The following is a 17,136-nucleotide window of genomic DNA, read 5'->3' as shown; positions in this document are numbered from 1 at the left end:
CTCTAAAATCTTACAGATCTAACTTGCCGTTTCATATGCTGAATGCTGCCAAGGCCTGTGTTCCTATACTTTTTAAGTCTCTACATCCTCCCTCACTAAAATCGTGGCTTGAAAAAAATAATAGTATTGAGGAGATTGAAGAATGTATTTCTTTGAAACACAAGGGACTCTGTAACAAAAATGTCATTGTGTTTTCTACCATCCTACAGGTTCCTAAACCTATTATAATGTGCTCTGGCTTACTGCAGCACTTTATACTATCACCATCTCTGTAATAAATCAGCTTATCTTTCCTCTGTCGGACTTGTCCTCCAGTGTCTGGAAGGCTGCCAACTCTTTAGTGTGATCTTCTATGCATGCCCCCTCTATGCACACTCCCCTGTGTGTGTGTGTTATTTACATTAGCCAACTTTTCTCTGCTCTCTTATCTTTTACAAGCTGGATAAATCCTCTGTTCACATACTGATGAGTCACACACTGCAGAATTACAGACAACCGGGCAGAGCTGTCTGCAAGAGTGAACAAACAATCAGCTTGTAACTTCAGTGAGCTGCAGGGGGAAAGAAACACACAAATGATCTCTTGAGATTCAAAAGGAAGGCTGTATACAGCCTGATTGTGTATGGATGTATTTTCTATGTGTGGACATACTGTACATCAACATACTTCCTGTTTTGGTGGCCATTTTGTTTGTTTACAAACAAACTTTTTAAAACTGTTTTTGACTACTTTTAATGCGGCGGGGAGCGGTGAAATTGTGACAGAGGGTAATAGGAGATGTCCCCTAACACACTGGTATGTTTACTTTTGTGTGATTTTAACAATACAGATTCTCTTTAATGCTGAAAAAATTAATAAAGTAAATCACCAGAATATTAAGCATATTACACCTTCTCGGTCATCTCTTCAGCATCTAGAACCACTGTGGGAAGGTAGCTTCTGCCTCGTGTCTTCTAAGGAGATTGTTGGGCTTCAGCAAACAATGAGCTATCAGCTCCTACTTTTATAGGGGTTGGAGGCAATGTGGCTGCCTAATCTGGAATTTCCCTGAATCCCAGGTTCTGATTGGCTAAAACTTTGTGCGTCAACTCGCTATCTTTGTCATTTAAAATACCCATAACACTTTTTTGTTTTGAATACCTTAATCACAATATCGTTTATAAATTCTTAATTACCATATCTTGTGGGAATTAACGTCATCTGACATTTTGACATTTGATTAAAAGGTCATATTTGACCCAGTTAATTAAAAATGGACTTCACCAGCCATCTTGTCTGCTGGCTGCCCCAGACATTGAGACTAAACAATGTCATTCATGACGCATTTCTGATAATTTCCCCTGCTGCTAATTAGTTTTTGAAATGTGTCTGTACTTCCCAGGTCAGGCTGACACTATCACTGTACACAGACCTGTAAGAGCCTTCAGCAATTTAAGGCTTATTGAAGCATACAGGGCTTCTAATATACTCATTTAAATATAAAGCTTATTATATAATTCTTCTTAAAACAATTAATCTTATAAGAAATAATTGCATATTAACCTCCTTAGCGGTAACCCCGTGTGTGACACGGGGTAAGCCGCCGGAGGGTGCCGCTCAGGCCCTGCTGGGCCGATTTGCTTAATTTTTTTTTTGCTGGACGCAGCTAGCACTTTGCTAGCTGCGCCAGCACCCCGATCGCCGCCGCCGCGCGCCCGATCGCCGCTATCCGGTGCGGCGCGCGCGCCCCCCCCCCCCAGACCCCGAGCGCTGCCTGGCCAATCAGTGCCAGGCAGCGCCGAGGGGTGGATCGGGTCTCCCAATGACGTCGCTGACGTCGGTGACGTCATCCCGCCCCGTCGCCATGGCGACGGGGGAAGCCCTCCAGGAAATCCCGTTCTTTGAACGGGATTTCCTGATCGCCTATCGCCGGAGGCGATCGGCGGGGCTGGGGGGATGCCGCTGAGCAGCGGCTATCATGTAGCGAGCCCTCGGCTCGCTACATGATAAAAAAAAAAAAAAAATTAAAAAAAACTGTTGCGCTTCCCCCTGGCGGTATTTTTCATACCGCCAAGGGGGTTAAATCTTAATAAATTAAAATCATTTTCTATATATTTGTCTTTCTGATGAATAAATATCTAATTCAACCGGCAGAGGTCAGCATTTCATAACAAGCAGCAATATTAATAACATTAATTATAAGACTATAAAACCGCCAGGTGGCATCATTTGTCCTAAATACGGGACAATACAAAAACCTTGGAACTAATTATTGACATTCCAAAGGACAATCATAGTCAAAACATGGCATTATTTTCTTGCTGTCTGTAACGGCCTTGCAACAAGTACGTCAACAATCTTCTAGCTTACAAGGTAAAACAATCTTATAAAAGTTTTACTTTAACTATCACTGACAGAATCCAGCATTAAATATAATTCATAGTAATAGATTATATTATATAGGGTTTAACAATAATTATTTCTTTCTTTGGAAGGACGGTATTGATTATTAATATGTATATATACGTACACATATGACAGCTTTTCCTGCATAAATAAAGCGGCTAGAATTCTGACACTAGACTGTCTTTTTCTGTATCATCTATGTGAATATCTCTTTGTATACCGGTTGTTCTATACCTTTCCAGTCTTTTATTGGCTGTTTATTGTCAATGGTTTTATATATCTGACAAAGTATTGTTACAAAACAAAAAAAACAACACCAAAATATACCATCTTACCTCATAAATTATGTGTCCAGATGACAAGCATTTTCTGTTACCAAATGCCAACTGCAACAAATGCAGACTGACATCTTCTCCGCTAAAACCAAAAGGGAGTTAGTTAGAGACATCAAAATTGTTAGAAGCTTTAGCAGAAAACAATTACATAACAAAAATGATAAGAAAAACCATAACAGTAAATGTGAAGCATAACAGTGCTTCTAATTTGGGGAGGAGTGGCATCATGCCGAGTAAGTTGGAAAAACAATACTATCTGCTATCTTTTGGCCAAAGTCTTCTGCTAGAACAGATTGCTGGTCAAGCGGTAGGGTGGCTTTTTTTTTACTGAAACCAAACTGGGAATTTATAATACGTGGGAGTGGTGGTAACGGACACTACGTGATCTGGCAAGACCCCCCCAGACCAGGTAGTATGTTTGTTTTTACTAAAATGTCCAGCTTGGGCGCTCTTTAGGAGGTTGCAATGGGGATTCCATAATAGTAGGATTGGTATTGAACTCTGTGGTAGAGGTAATCAAGGATAGGAGTCAGAAAATGAATAAGATTAGAAATGGCAATCTAAGGTTAAAATCATTAACGGTAGCAGGAAGACTTATTGGCCCTTATTCAATTAGTTTTCTCCCAGGAGATAATGGTTTAGAGTCTCTAAAAAAATTAAAAACTTCTGCACATATCAGTTGAAAAAGTAGGGGAAACAATTGTATCAAACTTATTTTGAGTAATTTTCTTTTTTTTGGTGGAGGTTTTAAAGAATTGTTATTGATAACGCTTAAAAATGTCTCCTTAGAAAACTCAAAAGTTAACAGGTGATGGACCTTTAAGTACTAGAAATATCTGTGCACCTCTTAAAAAGGTGTATACTTATTACACCCCGTAGCCTCCCTGGCAGTGCATTTCTGTCTGGAATTATGAGTCAAAAGCGGTACGTTTTTTCTAGAATTTTCGGCCTCCAATTCTTAAAGTGAACCTTAAGTCAGAAAAAAAATGAGTTTTACTCACCTGGGGCTTCTACCAGCCCCCTGCAGCAGTCCTGTGCCCTAACAGCCACTCACTAATCCTCTAGTCCCCCAATGCCGGCTAGGTTAGTTTTTGCCGACAGGCCCGTCAGGACTGGCCACGCGTAGCTTTTTCCGCATTTCCAACTGTAATTAGCGCTACTGCGGGCGGCAACGCGTACAAAAATACGCGTTGCCACATATCTATGCATTCGCAATTGCGTATTTTTGTACGCGTTGCGGCCCGCAATAGCGCCAATTACTGTCGGGAATGCGGAAAAAGCTACGCGTGGCCAGTCCTGACGGGCCTGTCGGCAAAAACGAAACTAGCCGGCATTGGGGGACTAGAGGATTAGTGAGTGGCTGTTAGGGCACAGGACTGCTGCAGGGGGCTGGTAGAAGCCCCAGGTGAGTAAAACTCATTTTTTTTTCTGACTTACGTGTTTAAGTCATAATTTACCAAAATATGACAGAATAAAAGCCTGGTAGACATTCTGCATATAAATAAAAGACTAGAACACAAATTGAGAATTAATTAAATTTATGAAAACACAAACATTTTGAAACTACAAATAAGAGTAGTCAAAATCAGGGCAGAGGTCGGTGCAGGCGGCAGGCAGAAAGTAGTCAAAATCAGGGCAAAAATCGGTAACAGTATGGCAGAAGCACCTAGCTCAGAAGCAGTTGGGAACCAGTTGGCTATATTGTTACCATCCTGTACTTTCGAATAAGCTTTTCTGCCATCTCTGCCATGCAGTGGCAGCTCCAGGAATTTATTTTAGGGGGTGCTATGCAGGTGCTGGACCAATTTCCGGGGTAGCTGATGACCTGCGCCGCGGCAAAAATGGAGGTGGCTACAACCCGTGGCAAAAAAATGGGCGTGGTCATGACCGGGTGAGGGCGAGGCTAACTGTAATTTAACGTGAACCCGGGTGAGAGTGATATGGAAGCTGCCATATTTATTTCCTTTTAAACAATTCTAGTTGCCTGGCAGCCCTGCTGATCTATTTGGCTGCAGTAGTGAACTGAATTACACCAGAAACAAGCATGCAGCTAATCTTGTCAGTCCTGACAATATTGTCAGAAACCCCTGACCTGCTGCATGCTTGTTCAGGGTCTATGGTTGAAAGAATTAGAGGCAGAGGACCAACACGGCAGCCAGGCAGCTGGTATTGCTTAAAAGGAGATAAATATGGCAGCCTCAATATTATTCTCACCTCGGGTTCCCTTTAAAAGTGCAACGCAAAGACAGAGGGGGCCCAAGTTTTGGTGACCCTTTCCCCAGAAAATTCACATAATTGTGCAGGTTTTCTCAAGAAAATACACGTAATGTGAGCAGATTTGAACAAAAAACACGTTCAATAACCCCAATATGCACAATCGTTATCAGATATGACCCCAATATGCACAATCGTTATCAGATATGAACCCAATATGCACAATCGGTAAAGGAAGAATTTCACAGACTCCGGTACTCCATAGGAAAACTTCTGTTTATTGAAGCCACACAGCAACAGATACAACAAATGACCCTTCTGTCCAATATGCACAATCCTCAGCAGATCTGACCCCAATATGCACAATCCTCAGCAGATCTGACCACAATATGCACAATTCTCGGCAGATCTGACCTCAATATGCACAATTCTCGGCAGATCTGACCTCAATATGCACAATCCTCAGCAGATATGACCACAATATGCACAATCCTCAGCAGCTCTGACCACAATCATCAGCTCCACCAGAAAAAAAAAAAAAAAAAAAAAAGAAAAACCCATTTACTCACCTACAGTCAGAAGACCTCCTGTCCCGACCTCCTTGTGGTGCGCAGCTCCCACGATCCTCTTCCTTCACGTGACTTCCTGCCTGCAGCCTGCATTACCCGGCGAGCAGGGCTACGGGAAAATGGCCACCCGAAGCCCTGCACTGCAGACTCCAAGTCAGCAGAGCAGGGCTTCGGGCAGCCATCTTACCGTAGCCCTGCTCTGCTGCTTTGGGCTGCCGCTGTGAACTGACTCGGTGTCTCTTAGACTCCTGAACTCAGTTCACGCCAGGGGGTGGTTTGGGGGTGCTTGGACAATTCTAGGGGGTGCTTGAGCACCCCCCCCCCCCCTGGTGCCGCCAATGCTGCCATGGCAGTCAGGCACCAGTCAGAGAGATCAAATTACAACTTGCGATTAGAGATAAATGAGGCTAAACTCTCTCTATACATACATACTGTGACGCCAGGCGACGCCCAGTCGTCCAAAACGCACAAAAATCGCAGATCCAGCAGTCGTTTCTGATCACCGCAATCGATCGCACATCTATTGCAGGGCCCAGAATGACAAACTTTGTTTTTTAGATAGACAGTTCTGGGAAAGGTAGTTAATTGCGTTTAACACATAGCTGTAACAAGCTGGTTCCCCGGCCCCCTGGAGAGCTAATGGCCCCTCTCAGAGGATATGCCAGCTGTTTCACCCTAATAAGAAGGCCTAGATGCAGCCAGGCAGGCTACGAATCCCCGGGAGGTCTTGACACCTTGCTCCCTGGGGATGATCAAAGGGGAAGCCAGCTGCCAGCACACACCCTGAATGACCTGAGGCTCATAGCATAATCCATAACTTCCCAGATCTGTCATATTTCTGGGGTTTCTGAGATGGCAGATTCGTCAAACGTGGGGAAAGTGTAGCATGAGTCCCGGTGCTGGTTCTGTGAAATTCCCAGAACTCTGTCCCCTAAACTCTCATAGCAATATGGGTTTGAAGAGACAGGGGGTAAATTCTCCTGATAGACCTGGCATATTTCATGTCCTAGGATTCTTAAAATCATGCTGAGTGTGAATATGCAGTATAGGTTTTAACTGCCCCCACGTGCACCCCAAGACGGCTCGAGCTAGAATTCTGCCAGTCTGAGGGTCTGTAAGGATGGGACAGCCCCTGCTCCATCCTCCTGAGGCTGGACTTGTGCCTGTCATAGCCACTCCCCTCAGCGATGGGTGATAAAATTATTGACAGGCTAAAACGCAAGTGTCCTCCACCTTGAAACACCACCTTGATCACATTTGTGCCAGCTTGAGGATATGCTGGCATCCACCTGGTCTGAACTCTGAACTGAAACAAAAGGAGCTTTACAAGTTTTTCCCACAACAGGACATCTTTCCACAAATCTAAGTATTTTTTTTATCCCTTTTAGTTCTTTTATACTGTGTTATCATTTGTCTCCATAATTGTTGATTTTAACGATTTTCTGTATGTATTAATTATTTATATTGCAAATAAAGACTTTATCAAAGTAGTTTACGGTCTTGCTACACCTGCTATACAGCCATACACAGAAACTGAACTCAGGTCTCTGAGGAGTCGCTACTATTGTTAATATCTAGACAGAATACAGCGTGTTTTAACCGTTTTATTTGCAGGGTCAGTCAGTCGGGAGGGACCACTGGCAGATATACCCTGAAATAGTGTGTAAAGTGTATTTCCGTAACCCACAGGCTGCCTTATAGTCGGGCTGCTGCCCAAATTCCATCTATTTCCGTGCACCGATTGCGACCACAGTTTGCATGGTCTGTGTGCTCAAACCGATTGGAAGGCAATTTGCGTTCGACCACTAGGGCTCCTGTGACACATACATACATACATACATACATACACGCACATACACAGACGTACGTACATACACGTACGCATACATACACACGCACATACATACATACATGCACGCACATACATACATGCACGCACATACATACATGCACGCACATACATACATGCACGCACATACATACATGCACGCACATACACGCACATACATACATGCACGCACATACATAGTTACATAGTTATTTTGGTTGAAAAAAGACATACGTCCATCGAGTTCAACCAGTATAAAGTACAACACCAGCCTGCTCCCTCACATATCCCTGCTGATCCAGAGGAAGGCGAAAAAACCCCTACAAGGCATGGTCCAATTAGCCCCTAAGGCTTCTTGCACACCAAGACGTTGCGTTAGGTGCCACGTTAAGGTCGCATAACGTGCACCTAACACAACGTATGGTGCTGCAAGAGCCGACGGTAGAGTGAGCCGCGTTAGGCGGCTCGATTCCTATAATGTCTCCCAGAGTGGCGCCGATTGGCCAGCGGGACCACGTGATGCGGAGCGAGACACTCCGCATCACGTGGTCCCGCCGGCCAATCAGCGCCCGCCAGTGCAGTGAATATTAAGTAGCCATGTGCACAGCTACTGTAGCTGGCTCTCCCCGCCTCCTCTCCGCCCCCCACTGCGCATGTGCAAACAGTCTAACGCGGCTATAGCCGCTCCAACGCCGTAGCATGCTGCACTTTGCGGGGAATGTGCAGCGTTACATGTAACGCAACGTGGGCTGTGTGAACAGCCTACTTGTGTTACATTGCTGTGCGTTGGGGGAGCGTTACAGGCGCACTAACGTGCGCCTGTAACGTCGGTGTGTAAGCAGCCTAAAGGGAAAAATTCCTCCCCGACTCCAGACGGCAACCAGACAAAATCCCTGGATCAACATCATTAGGCATTACCTAGTAATTGTAGCCATCGATTTCTTTCAATGCAAGGAAAGCATCTAAGCCCCCTTTAAATGCAGGTATAGAGTTTGCCATAACGACTTCCTGTGGCAATGCATTCCACATCTTAATCACTCTTACTGTAAAGAACCCTTTCCTAAATAAATGGCTAAAACGTTTTTCCTCCACGCGCAGATCATGTCCTCTAGTCCTTTGAGAAGGCCTAGGGACAAAAAGCTCATCCGCCAAGCTATTATATTGCCCTCTGATGTATTTATACATGTTAATTAGATCCCCTCTAAGGCGTCTTTTCTGTAGACTAAATAAACCCAGTTTGTCTAACCTTTCTTGATAAGTGAGACCTTCCATCCCACGTATCAATTTTGTTGCTCGTCTCTGCACCTGCTCTAAAACTGCAATATCTTTTTTGTAATGTGGTGCCCAGAACTGAATTTCATATTCCAGATGTGGCCTTACTAGAGAGTTAAACAGGGGCAATATTATGCTAGCATCTCGAGTTTTTATTTTCCTTTTAATGCATCCCAAAATGTTGTTAGCTTTAGCTGCAGCTGCTTGGCATTTAGTATGATTATTTAACTTGTTGTCGATGAGTACTCCTAAGTCCTTCTCCAAGTTTGATGTCCCCAACTGTATCCCATTTATTTTGTATGGTGCTAGACCATTAGTACGTCCAAAATGCATGACTTTACATTTGTCAACATTGAATTTCATCTGCATGCACTCACATACATACATACATACATGCACGCACGCACATACATACATGCACGCACATACATACATACATACACATACATACATACACGTACGTACATACATACATACATACATACATACATACACGTACATACACACATACACACACACACATACATACATACATACATGTGGTGAACTGGGATAATGTACTACAAGGGGAAGACACTGAAGGGAAATGGCAAGCTTTTAAACTTATACTCAATATTGTAGTATGTATATCCCATATGGAAACAAAATATCTAGGGATAAAAAAAGGCCTCTATGGATGAATAGAAAGGTTAAAGATAAAATTAAGAGGAAAAAGAATGCCTATAAGGTCTTAAAACAGGAGGGGACAGAGGCTGCACTAAGCAATTATAAGGAGTGCAATAAAAATTGTAAAAAAAGAAATTATTCAGGCAAAGATTGAAGCTGAAAAACAAATCGCTAAGGATATCAAATCTAACCCAAAAAAGTTTTACAAGTACATTAACTCTAAAAAAAAGAAAGGTTGACTGTATAGGACTCCTAAAGGATGAGGGTGGGAACTCAATGGTGGATGACCAAGGTAAGGCAGAGTTATTAAATGCTTTCTTTGCTTCTGTCTTCACAAAAGAAACAGCACTGTTGCAAACTACAGAGGCGGAAGAGTCTCAACCTTCTAACTGTAATATTAAATACTTAACGCAGGAAGAAGTGAAGGCAAGACTAAATAAATTAAAAATAGACAAGGCATCTGGCCCGGATGGCATGCATCCTCGGGTCCTAAGGGAATTAAGTTCAGTTATAGCTAAGCCCCTTTATCTTATCTTTTGTGACTCTCTTTCAACTGGCAGAGTCCCAGTGGATTGGCGTACAGCCCACGTTTTCCCATTATTTAAGAAGGGCAAAAAATCAGATCCAGGAAATTATAGACCTGTAAGCTTAACATCAGTTGTATGCAAACTATTTGAGGGGTTACTAAGAGATACTATACATGACTTAATAGTAGAAAATCTTATTTCTCAGCATCAACATGGGTTTACTAAAGACAGGTCCTGTTTGACTAACATGCTCAGCTTTTATGAGGTAGTGAATGCTAATATGGATATTGAGAATGCTGTAGATGTGATATACTTGGACTTTGCAAAGGCCTTCGACACTGTTCCCCACAAAAGTCTGGTGGAAAAGTTGAGGATGCAAGGACTGGGGAAGAGTCTGTGTGCATGGATAGGTAACTGGCTAATGGACTGAAAACAAAGAGTTGTGGTCAATGGAACGTACTCAAAATGGGAGACTGTTAGCAGTGGGGTCCCACAGGGGTCTGTACTGGGTCCAGTGCTCTTCAATTTATTTATTAATGACCTAGTAGATGCAGTAGTGAGCAATGTTGCTATTTTTGCAGATGATACAAAATTGTGCAGAATCATCAACTCTCAGGAAGATAGTGTCATATTGCAACAGGATCTGGATAGGATGGCTATATGGGCACATAAATGGCAGATGAAATTCAATGTTGAAAAATGTAAAGTCATGCATTTTGGTCGTACCAATGGTCTAGCACAGTGGTTCCCACCCCGGTGGGCGATTTGGGTTCTAAGGGGGGCGATAAATTTGTGGGGGGGGGGGGGGGGCGACAGGGAGCGATCAGTATGAAAAGGCAGAAAAAATAAACAAACTCTTCTGTAGAGTAGAATCTTAAGTGTCGCAGTGTCACTCGTTTTTAAGAAAATTATGGGCAAAAAATATGATCTGTATAAAATATGCAAGTGTGCATGATAGAGTTGCGTAATTCCTCAGGGCTCGTTGGTCACGCGCCGGTAAGGGAATTGGCGCGAAATAGTTGAGTCACCGGCTATTTTTAGCTGGCAAGGTCACAGCGCTACCCCCTCCACTGGCACCACCACCTGGCGTACACATCTAGTCTTCATGTCAATCACAACACTCTTCTATGTCTTTAGTAGGCTACGCCAGTGACAACATTGTGATTACATTGTGCGTATCTGTTTAGTATTCGTTCGTTAGTTTTGAAGTATGGAAGACCGTGTTGGAGATTCAACATAGATTTCATCAAAATCGTAAAAGCAGTTTTTTGAGAGAACAGATTTTTTTTTTTTAAATTGAGCTCAAACTCATGAAATGAGACTGATTAGAGGAAGAATTCTGGATACATCTACATTGGTTAATTATTTGTTGTATATAGTAATAAATCATTTAACAGAATAATTCAGTCTATTATTTTTACAACACCACGTTTCTTACATTTAAATAAGGGTATACCGTACTAAGAGAAGGGGGGGCGACAGGGGTGAGTCGTCTCCCCCTAAGGGGCGATACCTCATAAAAAGTTGGGAACCACTGGTCTAGCACCATACAAAATAAATGGGATACAGTTGGGGACCTCAAACTTGGAGAAGGACTTGGGAGTACTCATCGACAACAAGTTAAATAATAGTACTCAATGCCAAGCCGCTGCAGCTAAAGCTAACAAAATTTTGGGATGCATTAAAAGGGAAATAAAAACTCGAGATGCTAGCATATTGCCCCTGTTTAACTCTCTAGTAAGGCCACATCTGGAATATGGAAATCAGTTCTGGGCACCACATTACAAGATATTGCCGTTTTAGAGCAGGTGCAGAGACGGGCAACAAAATTGATACGTGGGATGGAAGGTCTCGCTTACCAAGAAAGGTTAGATAAACTGGGTTTATTTAGTCTAGAGAAAAGACGCCTTAGAGGAGATCTAATTAACATGTATAAATACATCAGAGGGCAATATAATAGCTTGGCGGATGAGCTTTTTGTGCCTAGGCCTTCTCAAAGGACTAGAGGACATGATCTGCGCATGGAGGAAAACGTTTTAGCCATTTATTTAGGAAAGGGTTCTTTACAGTAAGAGTGTCTAAGATGTGGAATGCAATGCCACAGGAAGTCGTTATGGCAAACTCTATACATGCATTTAAAGGAGGCTTAGATGCTTTCCTTGCGTTGAAAGACATCCATGGCTACAATTACTAGGTAATGCCTAATGATGTTGATCCAGGAATTTTATCTGGAGTCGGGAAGGAATTTTTCCCTTTTGGGGCTAATTGGACCATGCCTTGTAAGGGTTTTTTCGCCCTCCTCTGGATCAACAGGGATATGGCTGGAGTTGTACTTTGTACTGGTTGAACTCGATGGACGTATGTCTTTTTTCAACCAAAATAACTACGTAACTATGTAACATACGTACACGTGGTGCGCGCGCGCACACACACACACACACACACACACACACACACACACACACACACACACACACACACGTATGTCTTTTTTCAACCAAAATAACTACGTAACTATGTATCATACACACACACACGTACATATACACACACACACACGTACGTACGTACACACACACACACACATACACACACACGTACGTACACACATACACACACACACACGTACGTACACACATACACACGTACGTACGTACGTACGTACACACACACACACACAGGTACGTACATCATACATACACACACACACACACAGGTACGTACATCATACATACACACACACACACACACAGGTACGTACATCATACATACACACACACACACACACACACACGTACGTAGGTACATACATACACCCATACACACGTACGTAGGTACATACATACACACACGTACGTACATACACACACGTACGTACATACATACACGTACGTACGTACATACATACACACACACGTACGTACATACACACACACGTACGTACATACATACACACACGTACGTACGTACATACATACACACACGTACGTACGTACATACATACATACACACACGTACGTACGTACATACATACACACACACACGTACGTACATACATACATACACACGTACACACATACACACACACGTACGTACACACATACACACGTACGTACGTACGTACACACACACACACACAGGTATGTACATACACACACACACACACAGGTACGTACATCATACATACACACACACACACACACACACAGGTACGTACATCATACATACACACACACACACACACAGGTACGTACATCATACATACACACACACACACACAGGTACGTACATCATACATACACACACACACACACACGTACGTACGTAGGTACATACATACACCCATACACACGTACGTAGGTACATACATACACACGTACGTACGTACATACACACACGTACGTACATACACACACGTACGTACGTACGTACATACATACACACACACGTACGTACATACATACACACACACGTACGTACATACATACACACACGTACGTACGTACATACATACACACACGTACGTACGTACATACATACACACACGTACGTACGTACATACATACACGTACGTACGTACGTACATACATACACACATGTACGTACGTACATACATACACACACGTACGTACGTACATACATACACACACGTACGTACATACATACACACACACACGTACGTACGTACATACATACACGTACGTACATACATACATACACACACACACACGTACGTACATACATACACACGTACGTACATACATACACACGTACGTACATACATACACACGTACGTACATACATACACACGTACGTACGTACATACACACGTACGTACGTACATACATACACACGTACGTACGTACATACATACACACGTACGTACGTACATACATACACACGTACGTACGTACATACATACACACGTACGTACGTACGTACATACATACACACGTACGTACGTACATACATACACACGTACGTACGTACGTACATACATACACACGTACGTACGTACGTACATACATACACACGTACGTACGTACATACATACACACGTACGTACGTACATACATACACACGTACGTACGTACATACATACACACGTACGTACGTACATACATACATACACACGTACGTACGTACATACATACACACGTACGTACGTACATACATACACACGTACGTACGTACATACATACACACGTACGTACGTACATACATACACACGTACGTACGTACATACATACACACGTACGTACGTACATACATACACACGTACGTACATACATACACACGTACGTACGTACATACATACACACGTACATACATACACACGTACGTACATACATACATACACGTACGTACGTACATACATACATACATACATAAACAGGTACGTACGTACGTACGTACATACATACATACACACACGTACGTACGTACGTACGTACGTACGTACGTACGTACGTACATACATACACTTGAAAACAAGAAGAGAATAGAGAGCCCAGTATGGTGCAGTATTTTCAGGTAAAATGAAGAGTTTGATACAATTTTATGTATTAATACTCACAAACATGGATTACCCATAGGCAACCACTTTAAATGCAGGTGGGGAGCATTAGGACCTGACCTCACTCAGGTTAAGAAGTCGCTCTCTGTAGATAGTAGATGGGGATGCACCCCTCCACCCAGGGTGAACTAGAAGATCAACAAAAACTCGGTATACAGAGGCGCCAGGGTAGAGTAAAGCGTTTTAAAAACCGCTTAAAAGCAGAGGGGGATGTTAGGGTGGACTTCCCGCTTACAAAAAAGAAAACTCACTTGAGTCTCGATAAAACCAGGATTACGACCTGGTAATTCTATTTTTGACAACCCTCCAGGACAGTGACAGTGACATTGAGATTTGGGCTCCGCCCCCCAGAAACAGCAAACACCCAGCGTGAGCTCTATAAATCTGTTCCCAGGTATCCACACCTCAGTTGTGCACAAGACCTGAACCTAGTCATACTGGATACCCTAATACTTCTTACCCACATCAAAATACATGATGCTTAACGGGTGGGAACTAAGGACTGTCCTGGAGGGTTGTCAAAAATAGAATTACCAGGTCGTAATCCTGGTCTTTTCGTCCAACTCTCCAGGACAGTGACATTGAGATGATAAACAAGGAATCACCCACCTTAGGGCGGGACCACAGCCTGTAGAACTTTCCTCCCGAAGGACTGTTCTCCTGCTGTCATCAGATCTAGACAGTAATGTCTGACGAACGTGTTGACACTCCTCCATGTTGCTGCCCGGCAGATCTCAGATGCCGATGCCCCAGCTCTATAGGCCCAGGAGGTTGCCATAGCTCTAGTAGAGTGTGCTGTGATCTCTTTAGGTGACTCCAACTGCCTCAATTTGTAAGCTTCCTCAATACAAACCTTGAGCCATCTTGCTATCGAAGCTTTGGTCATTTTTTCTCCCACTTTATTTCCAGTGAAATTAACAAATAACCTGTCTGTTTTCCTGAGTTGCTTCACTCTTTTTAAGTATATTAGTAAGCACCTCCTTACATCCAGCTTGTGCCACTGCTTCTCTTTTGGATGAACTGCTTTATTGCAGAAGGTAGGCAATATTATCTCTTGCCCCCTATTAGACACTGATGATACTTTTGGTAAAAAATCAGTTACCGTCTTCAATATCACTCGGTCTTCAAATATAGAACAGAATTGTTCATCACTGCTTAGTGCCTCTAATTCGCTTACTCTTTTTGCAGAGGTAATCGCTACTAAGAATATGGTTTTAATTGTAAGATTCCTTAACGAAATTTCTTCTAGAGGTTCGAATGGCTCTTCCATAAGTACATTGAGAACTAAAGATAGGTCCCACCTAGGACATGATTTCTTAACTATTGGCCTTGATCTTTCTACTGATTTCATAAATCTGATCACCAGGGGATCTAAGGCTAATTTCTTATCAACGAAAACAGAAATTGCTGCTACTTGTACCTTAATTGTACTCAAGGCCAAACCCCTCTCAATTCCATCTTGCAGGAACTCAAGAATTGTCGGTAATTTATTGTCTTTAACTTTATTTCTCTTTTTCAAGTTTAAAAAAGTCTTCCAATACTTAGAATAGATCGATCTGGTTACTTTCTTTCTGCTATTCAGAACCGTCTTGATCACTCTGTCTGACAGGCCCTTGGACTTCAGAACATCCCTTTCAGAAACCACGCTTAGATGCAGATTTGGAACATGTACCCATCTGTGTTCCTCTTGATCTAAAAGTAATTCCTCCTGAGGGAGGAGTAAAGGATCTTTTTTCAGCATTTTTAGTAACAACGGGTACCATGATCGTTTTGGCCAATCTGGTGCTATTAATATCAGAGTCATTCTGGACAGTTTCAACCTCTGTAATACAAGAGGAATCAAGGGGATTGGTGGAAAGGCATATGCTTTGCTGAAGATCCAATCTTGGGCCAACGCATCTATTGCACATGCTCCCTTCGGATCTAGAGAGAAAAACCTTCTGCACTGAGAGTTCGTCTGATTGGCAAAAAGGTCTATTTCGGGCCTCCCCCATCTGGCCGTTATCATTCTGAATATTTCCGGGTTGAGCCTCAGCTCGGAATTTGACAGTCTTTGTCTGCTTAGAAGGTCGGCCATTCGATTTAATGTCCCTTTCAGATGGACTGCTGTTAACGATAGCAGATTCAGCTCTGTCCAATCTAAGATCTTCAGTGACACTTCTAGGAGTTTTCTGGACCTTGTCCCTCCTTGTTTGTTCAGATAGGCTACTACTGTTATGTTGTCTGAACGAACCTGAAGATGATGCCCCTTTAGACACTCTGATGCTTGTAATAGGGCCATATGAACGGTTTTCATTTCTCTGAAGTTGGATGACTCTCCCCTTACTGGGTCTGTCCATGACCCTTGCAGGTATAGTCCGTCCACATGGGCTCCCCAACCCATCAAACTTGCGTCTGTTGTTATAATCTTTGTTGGAGGAGACCGCCATAGTCTTCCTAACTGAAGATTTTTTTATATCCATCCACCAAGGCAGTGATTCCTTTACCCAGGTTGGTATTGATAACACGCTTTCTAAATCGCCCTGATTTCTGTTCCAGTTTTCCAGTAGGTAGTTCTGGAGAACTCTTACGTGAGCCATTGCCCAATCTACTGCTGGTGCTGTTGAGGTTAGAAGACCCACTATACTCATGCACTGCCGTACTGAGATAGCGTCTGCCTCTAGAAGGCTGACTATTGTCGACTGCACTTTTGTCACCTTGTCCTCTGGCAAGAACAGTCTTTGAAGGGGTGAATTTATTATGAACCCCAAAAATTTGATCACCT

At 42.9% G+C, this 17,136-nt stretch overlaps 1 protein-coding gene across 1 annotated transcript in view; it reads right to left on the bottom strand.

The window, feature by feature from the left end:
* LOC137504808 (protein ELYS-like) overlaps window positions 1–17,136 on the bottom strand; it is a 320,844-nt gene that overhangs the window by 45,249 nt on the left and 258,459 nt on the right. The window contains exon 7 of the mRNA XM_068233400.1: window positions 2,721–2,802. Within this exon, the coding sequence (XP_068089501.1) occupies window positions 2,721–2,802 (82 nt within the window). The remainder of the gene's footprint in view (window positions 1–2,720; window positions 2,803–17,136) is intronic.

Source organism: Hyperolius riggenbachi, chromosome 4 (assembly GCF_040937935.1).
Source record: "Hyperolius riggenbachi isolate aHypRig1 chromosome 4, aHypRig1.pri, whole genome shotgun sequence".
Classification (NCBI taxonomy): Eukaryota; Metazoa; Chordata; class Amphibia; order Anura; family Hyperoliidae; genus Hyperolius; species Hyperolius riggenbachi.
This window is presented reverse-complemented; position numbering and strand designations above follow the sequence as displayed.